The sequence below is a fragment of the Notamacropus eugenii genome, chromosome 2 (genome assembly GCF_028372415.1).
Source record: "Notamacropus eugenii isolate mMacEug1 chromosome 2, mMacEug1.pri_v2, whole genome shotgun sequence".
NCBI lineage: Eukaryota > Metazoa > Chordata > Mammalia > Diprotodontia > Macropodidae > Notamacropus > Notamacropus eugenii.
The window spans coordinates 139,104,203-139,121,801 of record NC_092873.1 but is presented as its reverse complement, the minus strand read 5'-3'; the positions used below and the strand labels follow the sequence as shown (position 1 = coordinate 139,121,801).

The window sequence follows — 17,599 nt, the reverse complement described above, 5'->3', positions numbered from 1 at the left end:
TCCAACAGTAAGAAAAAACTAGCCACGTTGCTAACATACTGGTCTGCCGGTACCCATGGACAAAGGCACCTTTGCACCCTCTTGTGTGTATGTGCTTTTGGGTTGCTGGTGGTGATGGAGAAACTTCTGCCTCACAGAGGGCATTTCTATGGGAGAAGGGTCACATTCCCCCTTCCCTAGTCTTATTTGTACTATGTTCCATCTGCATTATCTCTTCACACTCCATGTCCCTGTACAACCCGTTTCCTTGAAATTGTGTGCAATCTGGCTTTGGAAAGTGCCCTGGGTCACTCAATGATACCTCTCTCCTTTTCTTCTCTTGCTTTAGGGAGATCGAGGTCCAAAGGGTCCCCCAGGTCCCCCGGTAAGTGAATGGTCTCCATCACTGCCTCTTCCTTCCCTTTAAAAATGCCTTGAAGCTCTACTATTTCAAAAAGTGCCTCATCTTGAGAATCTCTCTTTCCTTCTTCCTTCCCTCACCCCCTCAGGGTCCCAATGGAGAGCCAGGAAAACCAGGAGCCCCGGGCTTACCTGGCACACCAGGTGCAGATGTGAGTACGTAGTTACTAACTTGGGGTAGAACTTGCAGAAGGGTGGGCTGGAGTTGGGTTGAAGGTTGAAGGAGGTGGGAAGGCTGAGAGCTAATTGATGGCAAGGCTTTGAATGCCACCTTGTGCCTGGCTTTAGTTGGCTACGTTGCAGACAGCTTTTTGACAGCACTGGGTTTAGAGTGTGGGGAAAGCTGGAGCATCCCTAGAAAGTGGATTCAGCCTGTACTGGTATTTCTGTCTCTTAGAAACAGAGAGGGGATTGTGGAGAATCTCAGAACAGTTTGGCCTTTTTCTCCTTTCTGCAAAAAGAGGAATACAGAGGTGCCTTGTCTTTCTCTTACTGAACTAACTTTGCTTCCTCTGTCACCCCCACTCAGTGCCCAATCCATTGTCCAGTGATTCTCCAATTGACTAATTTGAGACAGGGAAGTTGGCTTGGGTTTGAGTGTGAAGCTTTTTTTGTTGTTACCTGTGAGAGGGGATGTTTAAATCAGCATGTTGAGAATATTTTTTTTGGGACTCAGCCTCACCATTTGGTATTGTTAAAGAAAAGATCTGGTTATCTTGTTTTTTTCTTTAATTGTCTTTTCTTTTTTTCCTCATTCTTTCCTTCTTTTTTTCCTATTTTTTTCTTAAGTTTTTATTACAATAACAAAAGGCTAAGTACTGGGGGAGATTTTAAGAGAGTTTAGATAAAATAATATCCTTGAGAATGAAGCATAGTAACTTACATGTATCTTTTACACACACCCTTTATGGTTTAAGAAGCTCTTTCCTTATAGACACCCAGTGAGATCAGTATTATAAGCAGTATTATCCTCTTTTTCTAGTTTTTGCAGTTGAGGAAACTGAGGCTAAGGGGATTAAGAGACTTCCCCAAGTTATACCTAGAAAATTTGAGACGAGGTATGCTGATTCCAGTTTAAGTCTAGAATAATTCTTCTGACTCCAAGTCTTATGGATGGTGTTTACACAATTCTGAAGGAGAACAAGACAGTATTGTGCTCCAGTCAGGTCTAATTTCCTGGCTTTCCAATGAAATCCATAACTTTGGGTTATGGGTAGATGAAGATAATAGAGGAAGAAAGAAAAACTGAATTATCATTGCAGACCCCAAACAGGAAGGCAGAAATAACCCTTAGAGATTGGTGACAGTTATAGATCCTCTATAAGAAGAGGAATACTAGTATCCTAAAAATATCATATTTAAGAGGCAGTGTGTCATAATGGATAGAGAACCAACTTGGTTCCAATTCTAGTTGGATGACTCTGGGCAAATCATTCAATCTCAGGGTACTAGATCATTCTCTCAGACTCTAAATTCAAGAGAAGGTGCTAATCTACATAGGCAGAGGGACTTTTTTTTAAGGAGACATTCTTAGACCTGCAAAATTTAAATAACTTGCCCAAGGTCACATAGTCAATGTATATCAAGGGCAGCACTTTAACCCACATTTTCCTTAGTAAGGGGCCAGCTCTTTTTCTCTCTTTCTTGCCTTTCCTCCCTCCTTCTACCTTGGGAAAAGCCAGGAGCATGCGATAAAAAAAAAAACAAAACCCAAAATGATCCCAAGAAGAGACTCCTTTCCATATATTCTCCACATATAATCATTGATGAAACTTGACATGATCTATACAGAACTGAATTCCATATAAAACTAGGAACTAACAAAACCTTCCTCGAGGGTCCAAGTCAAAGTAAACTTCAGATGCAAATAGGACTACTTTTAGCTAACAATATTTAGTAATATTCATATAGCACTTTAAATTTTTCAAAGTTTTTTACAGATATTTCATTAGATTCTCAAAATTTTGTGAGGTAGGTGCTGTTATTATTCCCATTTTGCAGATGAGGAAACTAAGGCAGACTAAGGTTAAGTGACTTGTCCTGGGTAACTTAGCCAAGTAAGTGTCTCAGTGTTTGAACTCAGGTCTTCTGGACTCCAAGTCCAAAACTCTATCCATTGTGCCACCTAGCTAACTGTTAGTTCCTTGAGGACACCTGAACCCCAGGAATGTCCAGTGCCTAGGACAGTACATGAATGTAGCAGCTTCTAAGTAGATGCTTGTTGATTGAATGATTTATTTCTTCCCACTGTACAACTGCTGGGGAGGCTAAATGCCTTGTCCCTCTTACTTCCTAACACTCATTTTAGGAAGTACTGCTGTTAATAGCCCTCAACGTGTCTTTAAAAACTGAAGAGAGCTCTAGATTAAAAAAAAAAAAAAGGTAAAATTTTCAATCTCCAAGAACCTCTGAAGATAGAAACAATTTGCTTTGATTTCAACTTTTAGACAAGGCCTTGCACTTTAAGAAAAACTGCAGCTACTTTTCCCTGAGAGTTAAAACATTTAATTAAACAAGATCTTCCCTGACAGTCAGTAACAATGATAATCTTTGTAAGCCATTTAATGCTTTGGTGGGCTGGCTCCCATTACATGTTAAAATGTTTTATTGTGCTTTTTATGAATGCAAAGTGGTGGCATTGGGAGAATCCTAGGATTGGGGAAAGGAATGTTATATTAGTCTTTGGGTAATATAAACTCAGACTGTATAATTAATTTGATTTCAGCTCCTGCTTTGACACATAATGATACACTCTATACTGAATTGTGGTCTCATAATAAAAGGAAAGGGTAGTCAGCATGAGACTACTAAAACTACTAGCCCTGTTGCTTAGTGTAACAAATGACTTCTGTGTAGATTGTTTTCCCTTCTGATGCAAAGATGATTTTGGGGAAAAAAATGTTTCCATCCTCCTTAATCCTCTTTGCTCTTGCTTTTTTAAAATGAACATTATACAAGAAAGACTGTCTTTTAAAAGAACACCAATGAAAATATGTTCAGAGGTCACCTACTCTATTTCCTATACCTTCTGGTAAGGCTAAACCCAAATTCAGCTCAGGCTCAATCTTATTCTTACAGGGAAAAGAGCCTATAGCTTTTCCATAACCCATTTCCAAGTTTAATAGCATAGTACAGAAAGTGAGACCTGGGAAAGAACTTAGCTTAAAAAGCCCAAGGTCTCCCACTGCATCCTGGGCCATCTCCAGTTATCTTGCTACTGGATTCCACTGACTCTGGAAGATAGTGAGACTGATGACTTTGTCCAGCTCTGCCTCACTTAAATCCTTTTCACTTGCAAGTCAAGACATCACCCTCCTGATGTCATTGGTTATCTTCCAGAATGAAGGATGACCCACAATAACAGTATAGTCTAGTGGAAAGAGCATTGGATGTGAAGTCAAAAAACTTGCCTCAGTTACTACCTATATGGGCTCTTGGCAAGTCACCTGACCTCTCTGAGGCTCTGATTCCTCCTCTGTAAATTGAAGGTGTTTATCTAGATGGCTTCTAAGGTTCCTCTTTTCTGGTTTTGTCTCTGAGATCTATGAACTCAAGAAATTGCTTCCTTAAGCATGATTTAAAAAAAAAAATTAAATTATTTCATTTGTTTTCAGTTTTCTACAATCACTTACACATATCTTAGATTTTTTCCCATCCCTCCCCTTCCTTCCCCCCTCCCTCCCCACTTCCTTCCTGAGACATCATGCAGTCTTATATAGGTTCTACACATACATTCCTACTAAATACATTTTCACCTTAGTCATGTTGCATAGAAGAATTAAAATCAATGGGAGAAACCATAAAACAAAACATAACATAACACAAGAGAAAATGGGCTGCTTCATTCTGCAATCCAATTCCATAGTTTTTCTCTGGATGTGGAAGACTTTTTGCCTTGAGTCCACTGGGAATGTTTTAGGTCCTTGCATTGCTGTGAAAGGCTAAGTCTACCAGAAAAATTTCTTGCACAGTGGTTGTTGCTGTGTACAAAGTTCTCCTGGTTCTGCTCCTTTCACTCAGCATCAGTTCCTATAAGTCCTTCCAGGACTCTCTGAAGTCTTCCTGTTCATCATTTCTTAAAACATAATAGCATTCCTTTACATACATATAGCACAACTTGTTTAGCCATTCCACGATTGATGGACATCCCTTTGATTTCCAGTTTTTGTCCATCACAAAGAGAGCTGCTGTCAATATTTTTGTACATGTGGGGCCCTTGCTCATTTTTATGATGATCTCTTGGGGATACAGTCCTAGAAGCGATATCTTAAGCATGATTTCTGCCATGCTTTCCTCTTTGTTCTTTTATCCTTAATAGAGATGGAGAATGGAAAATGGCCCTTGGATAATGAGCTTAAGTTATGTATTTCTTCTTCATTAACTGAAAATTTGAGAAGAAATTTGAGAAGAAGCAGAATGCTGATGTATGTTGTAGCTAGTCTAAGCATATATTGGGGATTTGAAAGGAGGGTCAAACAAGAGATTGTCAGATAACATGTATGTAAAATGCTTTGCAAATTTTCCAGTGGGGAGGGAGTAAGCATTTGTTCAGTGCCTACCATATGCTAAGCACTGTGCTAAGTACTTTACAAATATTATCTCATTTGAGATTTATAAAAGTACTATAGACATGTAAATGCTATTGCCTCTTTGGAACTATGAGGTGGTTTTGAGTTCTTGAAGGCTATACCAACATTGCACAACCCTGGCATGTTTCTTCAAACTAGAAAGGCATTGTTAGTGAGCACTGACCTACTCAAGTTTGGAAAGACTCAGGTGTGAAACACTGGACACATGGTGATAAATTTGAAGGGGGCCACAGCAATGTATGAAACCAGCTACAGAGTTATGGAAGGATTGTGATCTGTGTCAGTGAAGGGACTATCCACATTGAGTGGGGGGGGGAGCACAGTAATGTATGAAACTTCCTACAAAAGCATGTTGTGATCTGTATCAGAGCAGGATCTATCCAAATTGATGAAATCAAAGATCTGTTGAAGTTGATATGTTAGAATGGTTCAGATAAATTGATTGACCTCTCTACTTCCATTTTTATTTGGTAAGTAGGGAATTCTAATTCTTTACTTATTAACTGAGCATTTGAGATCCTTGGAATTATAGATACATAATAGATAATGATCATTAGTAATTTACCTACCTATAGCTACAAAAACTTGATGTAGAATTCACTGGATTTTTAAAAGTAAAACTGAGCTTGAGTGAATAATGGTCTTTCTTTTTGTAGTCAGTAATAATTATAACACCAATTTACATTTATATAGCACTTTGTTTACAAAATTCTTTCCTAATAACAATTGACTAGTGAAAAATTTTTCCAGATGAAGAAACTGAGGCCTAGAGACAGTAAATGACTTGACTAAGGTCATATGTCTAGCAAATAGAAGAATTTTCTGGATCAGAGTTCAGACCTTCAACACACCTGTGTTTAGGTGTGATCTGAATATGCTGACAATCTTCCAAAAATCTACCATTGGAAAAGACAGAGAAGGAACATATTAGTACTATTACTATTACAATATTACAGTTATGTAGCTCTTGGTCATTCTGCTTTGGTTAAAGAGTAAGTTAGGTACATAGAAGAGGGAACTACCTTTTTTAGGCCACCATAGGGCTATTCAGTTTAATGCACCCAAATAGTCTCCTGGTGGCTTGAACTAATTAATACAATGACTTGAAAGAGTCATTGTGTATCCTAATAAGCCTAACTTGCTGTAGGAATTTTCAAGTCTGTGATCTGTAGTTTTGAATATTCCCCAAGCTGATGATCGATTGTGTGTATTAAATCAATGGAATACAGAACTACTTGCAAAGGTGATGAAGATGGAGGTAGGTGGCATATAAGTTAGATAATCTTACTCTCTATAGGACCAGTTACTAACAATAGAACCAGGATCAATTTACAAAGTGGAAAACCTCCTCTTCCTTCATTTCCGCCTAATCTCTTAGGTCCTACCTTTCCATTTGGGTCCAGTGTCTCTTTGATGGTGAAGCAAACACTGAACCAAAGAGGTTCTGATCTTGTTTCTGATGGTTACTACCAGTTATGAGTGTGGACATGTCTAACAACCCCCTGGATCTCAGTTTCATCATCTGGGCTGGATTAGACATTCCTTCTAATGTGAGATCTATCCATTCTCTTCTAGGGGTGGGAGTGGAGCCAGAAAGAGGTCCAATATATTCTCATGTGGGTCTCCTGGAATAGAAGGAGATGATAGAAACAGAAACACTAAGAAGATATAGATGTATCTGCTTTCTCACTCAGTCATCCCCCATCTTGGGGCTACATCTAGCTTGAGTTTATATATTAGGGTAAGGGAATGGAAGAAACCTAAAAAAGGGTGTAGTTTTTAGAGTTCTTCTATTGAGTAGAGGTAGGTCCTCTGAGAATGTCGAAGGCTTTTGAGATTCAGGCTATATGAAGATCTGTCTAAGGTGGTGAGTAGAATCTTGCTGAACAATAACTATGGGATTTTACAGTTGTATAGCATTTTTCCTCCAAACACTCCCTAATAAGTTATCTCAATTAACTTTACAAAAACTGTGTGAGGAGGAAGTTGGATATTATTATCCTTATTTTACAGATGAGAAAACTGAGGTACTTAACAACATTTAGTAACTTTTCAGGGTCCCCCGGCTAATTAGTAGTGGCAAAGACAGGATTAGAATCCAGGTTTTTCACTATTTGTTTCACTCCCTTTGGGGCAAAAAGACTGTGCTTGACTGAGTATGGAGATCATTGACAGTATCAAGAAAGGAGTTAAGTAAGGACAATAGGTAAAAATGTTAATAGGCATTTGAAAGCAAGATAATTCAAAGTTGATCATGCTATTTATGCTCTGTGGAATTTTAGGGAACTATGAAATAGTCATGGATGATATGGTTGTATAACTGCAATGTTCTTCTGGAATTGGTATAACTTCTGGATTATTCATCAAGTAGTGTGGCAGTGTGTAAACTGTTGGGAACAGTCTATTTATGTTATCTTCCACCTGTGACTTTCATTTTCTAACAGTTCTACATACAAAGCAGTTCGTTCTTTGCTCTGGTAATGTGTCTTCATGACATCCCTTTGAAAGGACATTAATAGAGTTTTGTTGTAAATTTGTTTTGAGAATAAGAAAAAGAACCTTTTTCATGTCTCCTTTTATATTCTGGTTTCATTTATGCCTTTTTCTTTAAGATCAAAAGAAATGAAAGCAGTCCCCCAAAAGTCTGATGGGAACATTTCACCTTAGAAAGGAAATTATCATAATTATAAGTGTATATATAGAGTATACATATACATGCACGTATGTGTATAAATACTAGCTATTACATACGTATATACATTTATAATAGCTAGTATTTACATAGCACTTTAAGGTTTGGAAAACACTCTGCAAGGATTATTTCGTTAACCTCACAGTAACTCTGGGAGGTAGGTGCTATTATAATATATGAAAATCATATTTAATTATGTATTATTATAACAATATATAACATTTTGTACATTATATTTAAATAATTGTATAAACTCCCAAGGATATGTATGTACATATACATCCATACATATATATGTGCATGTATTTAATATAATATATCTTTCTTGAGAGAGACACATAATTATTTTAGTCTCCTTTACAATACCCTTCTGAAGCAGGTATGATTAGAATTCAGTTTAGATTTGAAGTGTTTGAACTCTAGACAACCTCTTCTTTTTAGTAGTATGAGAGATGTATGTTGTAAAGTCCTTGCTGATTGTACACATAAGCTACAGACTCCTTGACAGGCAAGACTTACTCTGAATCCTTGTACACATGTACAAATTGAGTAGATAGTAGATAGTAACTACTCAGTGTAGATGGTAACTACTCAGGGTCATAAATTATGTGTAGGATTTGGAAAGTTTATGGTAAGAATTAAAAATCAGATGGGAGCAAGACAGTCAAAGACGTATAGAATGTTAAACTGGAAAAGACTGTAGAGACCATCTTTTCCAAGTTGCATCTCCCATTTTTAAAGGACAAAACTGAGACCCAGAGATGTAAAGTAACTAAGCTCACATGGGTAGTAAGTCACAATTCTGGCATTTGAATCCAGGTCCTCTGGTTCCCCACTCCATCATGAGATTTGATAGGTCCAAATGATATAATGCCACAGTACCTATCTATCTATCTATCTATCTATCTATCTATCTATCTATCTATCTATCTATCATCTATCTATCTATCTATAGCAGAAACCTTTCAACCTCTTCTGGGCTAGATTGTAATCGTCAATCTTTAAGGTTCTTCCATTGCTAAATCCTCTGACTCCATGGTGAATCTAAATCGAAGTGAACTGTAAGTGGTAGATACGTGTATTTGATTACACTTTCACTTATTGAAAACCAAAGCTACAAGGATAATGTACTTAAATTAGATCCATTAGGGAGACTCCTTTTATGGACAGATGCTTCATAATCAATCAAATTTGTGAACTTGGGATCTTTTAACTTCAGCAGGACATCTTAGAAGCTGCCAATGACTCATGTTTTTCTTTGAAAACTAGAATATAAAGTTATTTAGCATACAGAATTAACATATGTGTATATATTAATCATACTTTGGTATGTAGACATAGCTGTGATCTTATTGATGTGGATTATTTCTCCAGTGGTGCAGATCCATCCATCTATTCCTTCTTAATTCATGTAACTCTTTTCCATGCCTTCTCTAAAATCCTCTTCTGGGAGGCTATCCAATGCACTAAGAACCTCTAGATTTCTTGACATTGTGTGCTATTGAGTATGTGTGCTTTCCACTAATCAGAAGATCATTAATCTAGATTTATAAGACCATTCAGAGTCCATCAGTTTAATCCTCTCATTTTTATAGAGGAAGAAACAGACTGGAGGAGGTTGCCTCAGGACACTTTTTTTTTTTTTTTGGTGTGAGAGGTGGGATTTGAATCCAGCTCCTCTGACTCCAGAGTCAGTGCTCTTTTCACTCTACCAACTTGTCTTGTCTCCTATTGCCTGATGTCGTTACATGCCTGGTTTACCTTCTTTTCTGGTTTTTCTTCGCAGATCCTCTATGCTGCTTGTCCTACACAATTTTTTGTTGATCACAAGGCAGCCTACTTAGAACTAGCATGAGCCTTCCCAATGTCCTTTGGGTGATACACAACTTTTATTTTTAGGGTACAGTAGTATTATTCCATGATATCCAGGCATATGGCATCTTTGGAAGAATATTCACATTAAAAAAAGATGGGATTCTATTTCAGAGAGACTCTTGGGGTCATTAAAATTTTAGCTCTGTTTTTCAAAGTCCATCCAGCCCAATATCTTCTTCCTATGATGTTCTGGGTCTAATTCAACATCTATCCCAGCGTTCTTGAAGATATAGGTACTGATGGATCAACTCTATGGGCTATCCATTTGACTGTATGTCATAGTCTGGACAATGAACATTTTCTTTTGTGGATATTTCAATTGAATTCTTTCAGGTTATAGATCTCATTCAGGAGACTTTTGGAGTCAGTTCCATTCAAAGACAAATATGCACCAAAAACCAAAATGAGAATTTGCTTAATGAGATAATCACTTTTCATTAGGAACTCAGCTTTAATGATTTCTAATATTAAGTCACACACATATTATGGTCAGGCAGAGAAGGCATCAAAGGGAAAGTAGCAGAATTAAGTTTCAAGAGATGGAGAAGACATTGACTCATTCAAAGATAATATTGGGAACAAAAGGAGAAGCTATAGCTTAGAGTGTCCAGCAAGGTAGGACTGAACAATAAAGATATTTTCCAGGATTGCATGGGTTCACTCTTCCTGTGCTGCTTCTGATTAGGCATCAAACACAAGAGAGAAAGGATTTCTTAGCCTTTTACTTCTCAGAAAAACTAAGGGAATTCTAAGAACTATAGAAAGTGCCTTCCAGTTTTTGTCCAAACCAAAGAGAAAAAAACAAAACAAAATCACCCTTTCTAAAAGAAGCAGCAATGAAAATAAGAAATAACAGAAGAGTAAAAATTAAAAGACAGCAGGAAGAAATCAACCCATTGATCAAAAAGCATTTATCAAAGTTCTCTGTTGCCTCCAGGATAAAATGTAAAATCCTATTTCACTTTCAAACCCATCCCATTCCTGCCTTTCCACTCCTCTTACAAGTCATTAACCTCCATATACTCTTTGATCCAGTGTTACTGACTTACTTGCTGTTTCTCCAAACAACACTCCATCTCCTAACCCCATGCCATTTTCACTGGCTGTGCCTCCTTCTTGGAACTCTCTCCCTAGTTATCTCTGCCTCCTGGCCTCCTTGACTTTCTGCAAATCTTCTCTAAAGTCCAGCCCTCCCTCACTTAAATCCAATTCAATTGCAAGTCATGTCATCATCTTCCTGGTGTCATGGTCCTCTTCAGGAGTGAAGGATGCACCATGTACAACCACAGCCTCTAAAGTCCACCTTCTACAGGAAGCGTTTCCCATTCCTCTTTAATCTTAGTGCTTTCTCTCTGAGATTATCTCCCATTTATTCTGTATATATCTTGTTTGTACATATCTGTTTGTATGTTGTCTCTCTCATTAGATTATGAGCTCTTTGAAAGCAGAACTCTTTTTTCAATTCTTGGGAATTCACCTCTATTGGTTTTACAATTTTTATGCATAGGACTGTGCTTATAGGTAAGTTATAATGAGTGACATTCTTGTGCCAGTCATATTTGGTCCTAGGATTATAAAATTTATCTTATTTTATGCATTTATTCTCAAGAAAAGCATGATTTATTTGAGTAAAATTAAGATAGCAGTTTTTATGTTATAATAGAACTCAGCAAGTGGCCTTTTGTCCTGTTGCCAAATTATAATCTTGTAATTAGATTACAGAGCTTAAAAAAAATTAAAGAAAGCTTGTCAAAAATTCTTGCTGTTCTGCTTGTCTGATTTTTCTCCCCTTTGGTAAATGTCCAGTAATTAACTTTATGAACTCAGATCTTTCCCTTTTCATTTCCTTTATCTACATGATTATTACAGAAAATTAATTGCTGTGGAGAAGTATAAAGTAACAAGCAATGAAATAAAATTTCAAAATGAATTAATATAAAATCACCCTCCTCCATGCCTTTAGGCAGAGAACATGACAGGTTTAATGTATTTTTTTCTCCCTAATGATCTTCTATTTGGTTATTGCTCTCAGGCTTTTCAAGGGTTCTCTTACACTGCCACCCCTATTCCCAAGCTAATGTTGCTCAATAATTTCTGTTAGAAACTGGATAATAGGTGATTCTCAGACTGTATTATGTGCTCTTTTGTTTTTTTACTAAATAAAAATGGTTGCAATGGTTGTTTTATTGTATTTGCCAACCAATAGCTAGAAATAAATAATAATAAAGAAAAGTTAAAAATTGGAAAATGACATATCAAATATAGAAACTTAGACATATTTGACCATGTTTTTCTAAATTCAGCTATACTTCAATAATCAAAAATTAACTGAAATAGAGTAAAGATTAATAGTTTTCATTTGTATAAATACCTTATAGTTTGCAAAGTGTATTATATATCTAAATACATATAGAATGCTGTATCTGGTGTCAGTGACCTGGGACAAGTCACTTAAAAAAACCCATCTTTTCTGCCTCACTTTCATCATCTGTAAAATGGAGATTGTAATAGCAGCTACCTTCCAAGGTTGGTAAGGATAAAATTAGATAAAATTTGTAGTGTTTTACAAACTTTAAAGTTCTCTATAAGTGCTAGCTAGCTATTATCTCATTTGGTTCTCTAGTGGCCCTCTGATTAAGTTGCTTTGACATTGTTTTCATCTCCATTTTACAGATCAGGATATTGAGACTCAGACAGGTTAAGTAATTTGACTGTGATCGCACAATTAGTAAGTGTTAATGGTGGGTTTGAACTTAGATCTCTCTTGACTGGATCTAGCGTGCTCGCCATTATACCATAATACTTCCCAGTACAGGGAATCTGAGACAATGATGAGGTATCTACAAATTATATTACATACATAGGATTTTGTAACAATAGGTTTAAGCTCTGAATATAAACAGGATTTGTTTGGCATGTGAATGTGAATTAATGGCATGTGAATAAAGGTATTCACATTTCACAGGATTTAGAGCTGAAAAAACCTTAGAGGAAATCTAGTCCATCTCTTTTTACAAATGAGGAAATTGAGGTATGGTGAGAAGTTCCTTGCCTTCATTTGCATAACCAGTTAATGACAAAGTCAGGATCTGACTCAACCTCTAATCCCCTTCCACCATGATATTCAGAAGTTCCTTGCACCAATGAGAAGAATATAGACTCAGGCATGAATGATACATTACAACCAAAAGGATAAATAAATTTACTCAAGCATTACTTTTGAGACTATTATATATCCCTTGAACCACAAATGTTCTGTCAGGAATGAAATTACATTTAATTTAGCACAAATGAAAGGAAGTAAATGCATCAGGTTTCTACGTGGTAATGACAGCAATTTATAGAGTCTCTTCTGAGGAGCTAAAAATATTTTTAAAAACATTTCATTAAATTCAAAATATTATTGTGAGTAGGGAGATGGCAAGTGTCCAAATATCATTTCCATTTTAAAAATAGAGAAAATAAAGTACAGCTACCAGTTGAATGGTAGAGCCAAGACAAGAATGAATATTCTGCATCTGATTATACTTAATTATGAAAGCTTTTATGTCATAATGAGTTATCCATATAATATTTACAATATGGAGATACAGGGAGCCAATGAAATATAGCTGATTTGTTGAGCATTGTGATAAACTAGTTCAATGGACCAGAAAGAAGTTGTTTTTTTTCATATAGAAAGCAAAAGATTGAATTGGTCACCATGTCCTTGTCAAATCAAAACTTATTAATAGATTGTTTTAATTTCACAGTTCATAAACAGGCAAAAGTCATTAGAATTTGCTATTCTTTGAATAAAATATGGAGTTGTATTTCTGTGAAGCTGTTTGTACCATTAGTTTGGAAGCATCATAACAATATTTAATGCATTTAAGTAGAATTACTTGTGTAGCAATTTACCAAAGAATTATATGAGATGACATTGACCATTACATATATCATTTTGAAAGGGCTTGACAGGACCTGATGGATCACCTGGCCCAGTTGGTTCAAGAGGGCAAAAAGTAAGTTAACCTTTTCTTAAATGTTTAAGACTCGTTCTTGGGAAAATTTCCTGAAGTATATCAGTTTAGTTTTCAAATAATGGAAATAATCCTATTGAGGAAAAAATGTCTTTGAAAAGCACACAAATGATTTTTCATTTATAAAGATGCCATTATATCTTAGCTAGGCAAACTTCACTCCCAACACACCCTCCCTCTCTCACACTACATATATATCCACACATATTCACATGTGTACATATTCTTCTGAAAATGTAAACAAAAATAAATTATTTTATGTTCTTAGGGAGAACCTGGAGTCCCAGGATCACGTGGATTTCCAGTAAGTAAAAGATTTTAAATCCTGTAGGAATGTATTTAAAGCCTGATAATGTTTAATTCTATCTCTATGTTATTCCTGATGAAACATTTTACATAGAAATATAGTTAAAGTTTTGACTGGTAAAACAAATATTCTATAGCAATTAATTGCATGAGATTAAGAGGAACAGCATCCTGAAATTCATTATAATGAGATTTTACTTCTTTCTGTGAGTGGAATAATTCTAGAGAAATGTAAATGGGCATTATAAAGTGCATAGGTGAACAGTACAGTATTCAGGGATTGATTGGTTACTATTCAGTCTTCTTAAGTACTCCTTTTCTAGGAAACCTAATCTTTTCTTATGGAAGAAAATCATTCATGCATAGCTGCATGAGAGAAAAACCATATCCCATGATAAACCAAGAGCAGAGGTCCAATAGTCATGAATAAATTGTGGTAACCTCCCTGCATCTTGGTTTTAACTCTAATGAAAAACAGTTTTCCTGGGAGTTCTTATCCTGTTCTCAGACTTGTCATTTCCACATTGTACCATTAGTCTGAGATTTACTGATGGGGCCAGGCCGTCAGCATAGATCACTGTAACTGTGCCTCATAGCAGGAATGAGCTGGCAAACTGCTTTTCATCCACTGGCTCTTTGTTCACAAATTGTTATTTTTAGTTTTAAATTCTGCATTCTTCTTCCCTTTTGCTCTGAGCTTCCTCTGTTATATGCCAGCATCTGTTCACTTTTCTATCAGACTTTCATATACCATGAATTATTTTCTGAATCGAATAACTTGCACTACTTTTTCTCCAACCCAATCTCTTGATTTGTAAAATTTGTAAAATCCAAATCTCTTTGTTAATTTGAAAACAACTGACTAGTAGTTAGTATGTCAACAAATACATTTTCATTTTCTTTTTAACAAAACATATCACTTCCATGTTATTATAAGTCTGGATGTTCTGTATAAGGAATATGTGCAAATAAGCATAACTTTGATAACTATTGTTACAAAAGCGCATCTAATGAATAATATTTTTGAAAACTCATTGCTTACCTTTTGCTCTGTCTCAGCTATTATGGATTTATTGTCCAGCCCAGTGCATAATGGTAACTAAATAAAAATTCCCTTAATGAAGGACTAAATGAAGGAGTGAATAACTGGCCAATTCAGTTAAAATTATCAAACTAATTGTTTGTTTTATTCATTATTTTCTTTCTCAGCCTCTCTTTTTACCCTATCCCTGTTCACTTACCTTCCCCCCCTTTTATTTTCTTCAACTCACACTATTCAGATGCTTCCTTCCACTTAACTCCTGCTTCATACTGATTTCACATTTCATTTTACGTGAGTATCTTAAAAGGCCTTAGCCTAAAAGGCCAAGGTCTCCCATTGCATCCTGGGCCATCTCCAGTCATCCTGATGAATATCTGGTCACTGGATTCAGTCGGCTCTGGAAGAGAAGTGAGGCTGGTGACCTGCACAGCCCTCCCTCACTCAAAACAACGTCAAGTTGTCATCATTTCTCTGATGGAATGGTCTTCTTTGGCAAAGAAGGACAAACACAACAACAACCTTCTCCCCCCTTCCATCCCCCACTTCACCTACTCCTGTAAGAGTCTCTCCCATTCCCTACCCCACCCCCAATCTCAGTCCATATACCCCTCTAAAACTCTCCTTCAACCCTCCCAAATCCCAATGCACACATCCCTCTAAAAGGCCCTCTTCTATTAAAAAAGAAAACAACTAAAAAAATTCTTTGCTTGTATAGACAGTCTTCAACAAAAGAATCTCTACAGATTTTACTGGATGCTTCAGTTATGAAGATTTAAGAGAAACCCACGTAACAAAACTCACCTACATTTGTCTTGCATTTTATTGTTTCCACAACACTTTTACACACATTATTTCATTTATTTAGAACTTCACAATAACCCTAGGAGGTAGGCAGGGGACAGGCCTTTCTCCTTACCCCTTCCTTATTTTGCAGAAGAGAAAACTGAAACTCAGTGAAGTTGTGTCTTGCACATGGTCATATGGCTACACTGACCTTGGTACCGTGGTACAGTGAGGAGTGGAGTTCAGGTCCTTTGATTACTAATTTGGCCATTATAATGGATTGTGCCATACTTTGCAAAGGTGGCTAGGAGAGATCCCAGGAGAAAAAGATTGGATTGAGAAGGAATGGAAAGAGGATGGCTCTCTAGGGAGAGTATTGTGCCAAAAATATCTAAGTAATACAGGAGAGAGACAGCATAACTTGCTTTAAGGTCAAATTCAGTATGGCCAAGTGTGTAGAGGGGGCACTTTTAATTCTCATAACTCCTGGAGCCAAAGAAGTCTGTGGCATAAATTTCTATTTGCTTAAAAGGGTGGATTTCTCTTCTTAGGCACAGAAATGACTATTCTGTGCTTCTTGAATACCTAGAAAACTTGTTTTTTATTTAACTCAAGTCTCTTTGGAACTAACACATTACATTCATAAATTTATAAAAGTGAAAGCTGGGCATAGTGAATATGACTTGACTTCAACGTCAAAAAGACCCTAGTTCAAGTGTCACCTCTGACACATGCTACCTGTGTGACCCTGGTAAATTACTGTCAGTACTTCAGTCAGCCTTCTGAGACTGCACATTGAAGATGCTGACCTGCATTAATAGAGGGAGTTTTATCACTTGGGAGTTTACTATCCAGTAGTATCAAATTCAAATAGAAAGAGATCCCTTAGAAAACCACAAATTAACATTATCGACATTGTATTGTATTTTTTAAAATTTATTTTGTTAAACATTTCCCAATTATACTTTAATCTGGTTCTGCTAGCACTGGGGAGTTTTGCAGGCTGCTTGTGTCCTGCTAATTTGACATATCTCTTACCTATTCCAGTGAAAGCATAGATTCAGTTTCTATCCTATTGATTCTCCTGTAGTCGTAATTACGTGAAGATAAATTGCGTTTCAAAACATGAAAAAATAGCATTTTATATCCTCATCAAATGTGACACCCTATGAATGTGAATTATGACTGTCAGTATTTTATAAGTAAGACTGTATGACTTCATTTACAGAACATACAGAAAACATTTAAAAAGGAACATTTTGCTAATTCTTTCTCTCAAGCCCTTCTCTGCTGCCTCATTATGGTGTACAGGTGATCCTGGGTTCTTGCCAACTAAGCTCAAGCTCTGGCAGGTTCTGTTATACTAAAAAGATTTTTAGTACTGTCCTGGCAACAGATAACAGGCCATTTGTGTCACTCAAGGAGCACCCCACTGCACTTAGCAGCTACAGTTCTTGGCACATAGAAAGTGCTTCATAAATCCTTGTTGAGTGACTGACTGCAGGATGGTAACTCCTTTCATCAGCACAACCCATAAACATCATCTCCAAAATGAGAAAAGTGGTAGTGATCTGTGTCATTAGAAGGAGTACTCACATTATTGAAATTATAGGTCCTTGTAATAAAATATTGTGGAGAAAAATCTAACTGATTAGCTTATCCCCCTTAGGAATACTCTAAGAACAAAATCTTTTAGAAATGAAGACTTGTTTGGCTTTCTTTGACAAATAATTCACTTCATATTAAAAGTTTTTTTTTTTTTTTTAACATAGGCTAGTGTTAATAATGTCTATCTTTGGTGGTGTAGTTTATAATTTATTTTAAAAATTTTTATTCATTTTGAACTTAAATACCAAAAGGCAGAAAAAAGAGAATATTTCTATGTACACAG

The 17,599-nt window shown here is 36.4% G+C and overlaps 1 protein-coding gene across 1 annotated transcript in view; it reads left to right on the top strand.

The window, feature by feature from the left end:
* COL9A1 (collagen type IX alpha 1 chain) overlaps positions 1 to 17,599 on the top strand; it is a 127,530-nt gene that overhangs the window by 35,745 nt on the left and 74,186 nt on the right. The window contains exons 9-12 of the mRNA XM_072638059.1: positions 329 to 364; positions 489 to 551; positions 13,506 to 13,559; positions 13,846 to 13,881. Coding sequence (XP_072494160.1) covers positions 329 to 364; positions 489 to 551; positions 13,506 to 13,559; positions 13,846 to 13,881 — 189 coding nt within the window. The remainder of the gene's footprint in view (positions 1 to 328; positions 365 to 488; positions 552 to 13,505; positions 13,560 to 13,845; positions 13,882 to 17,599) is intronic.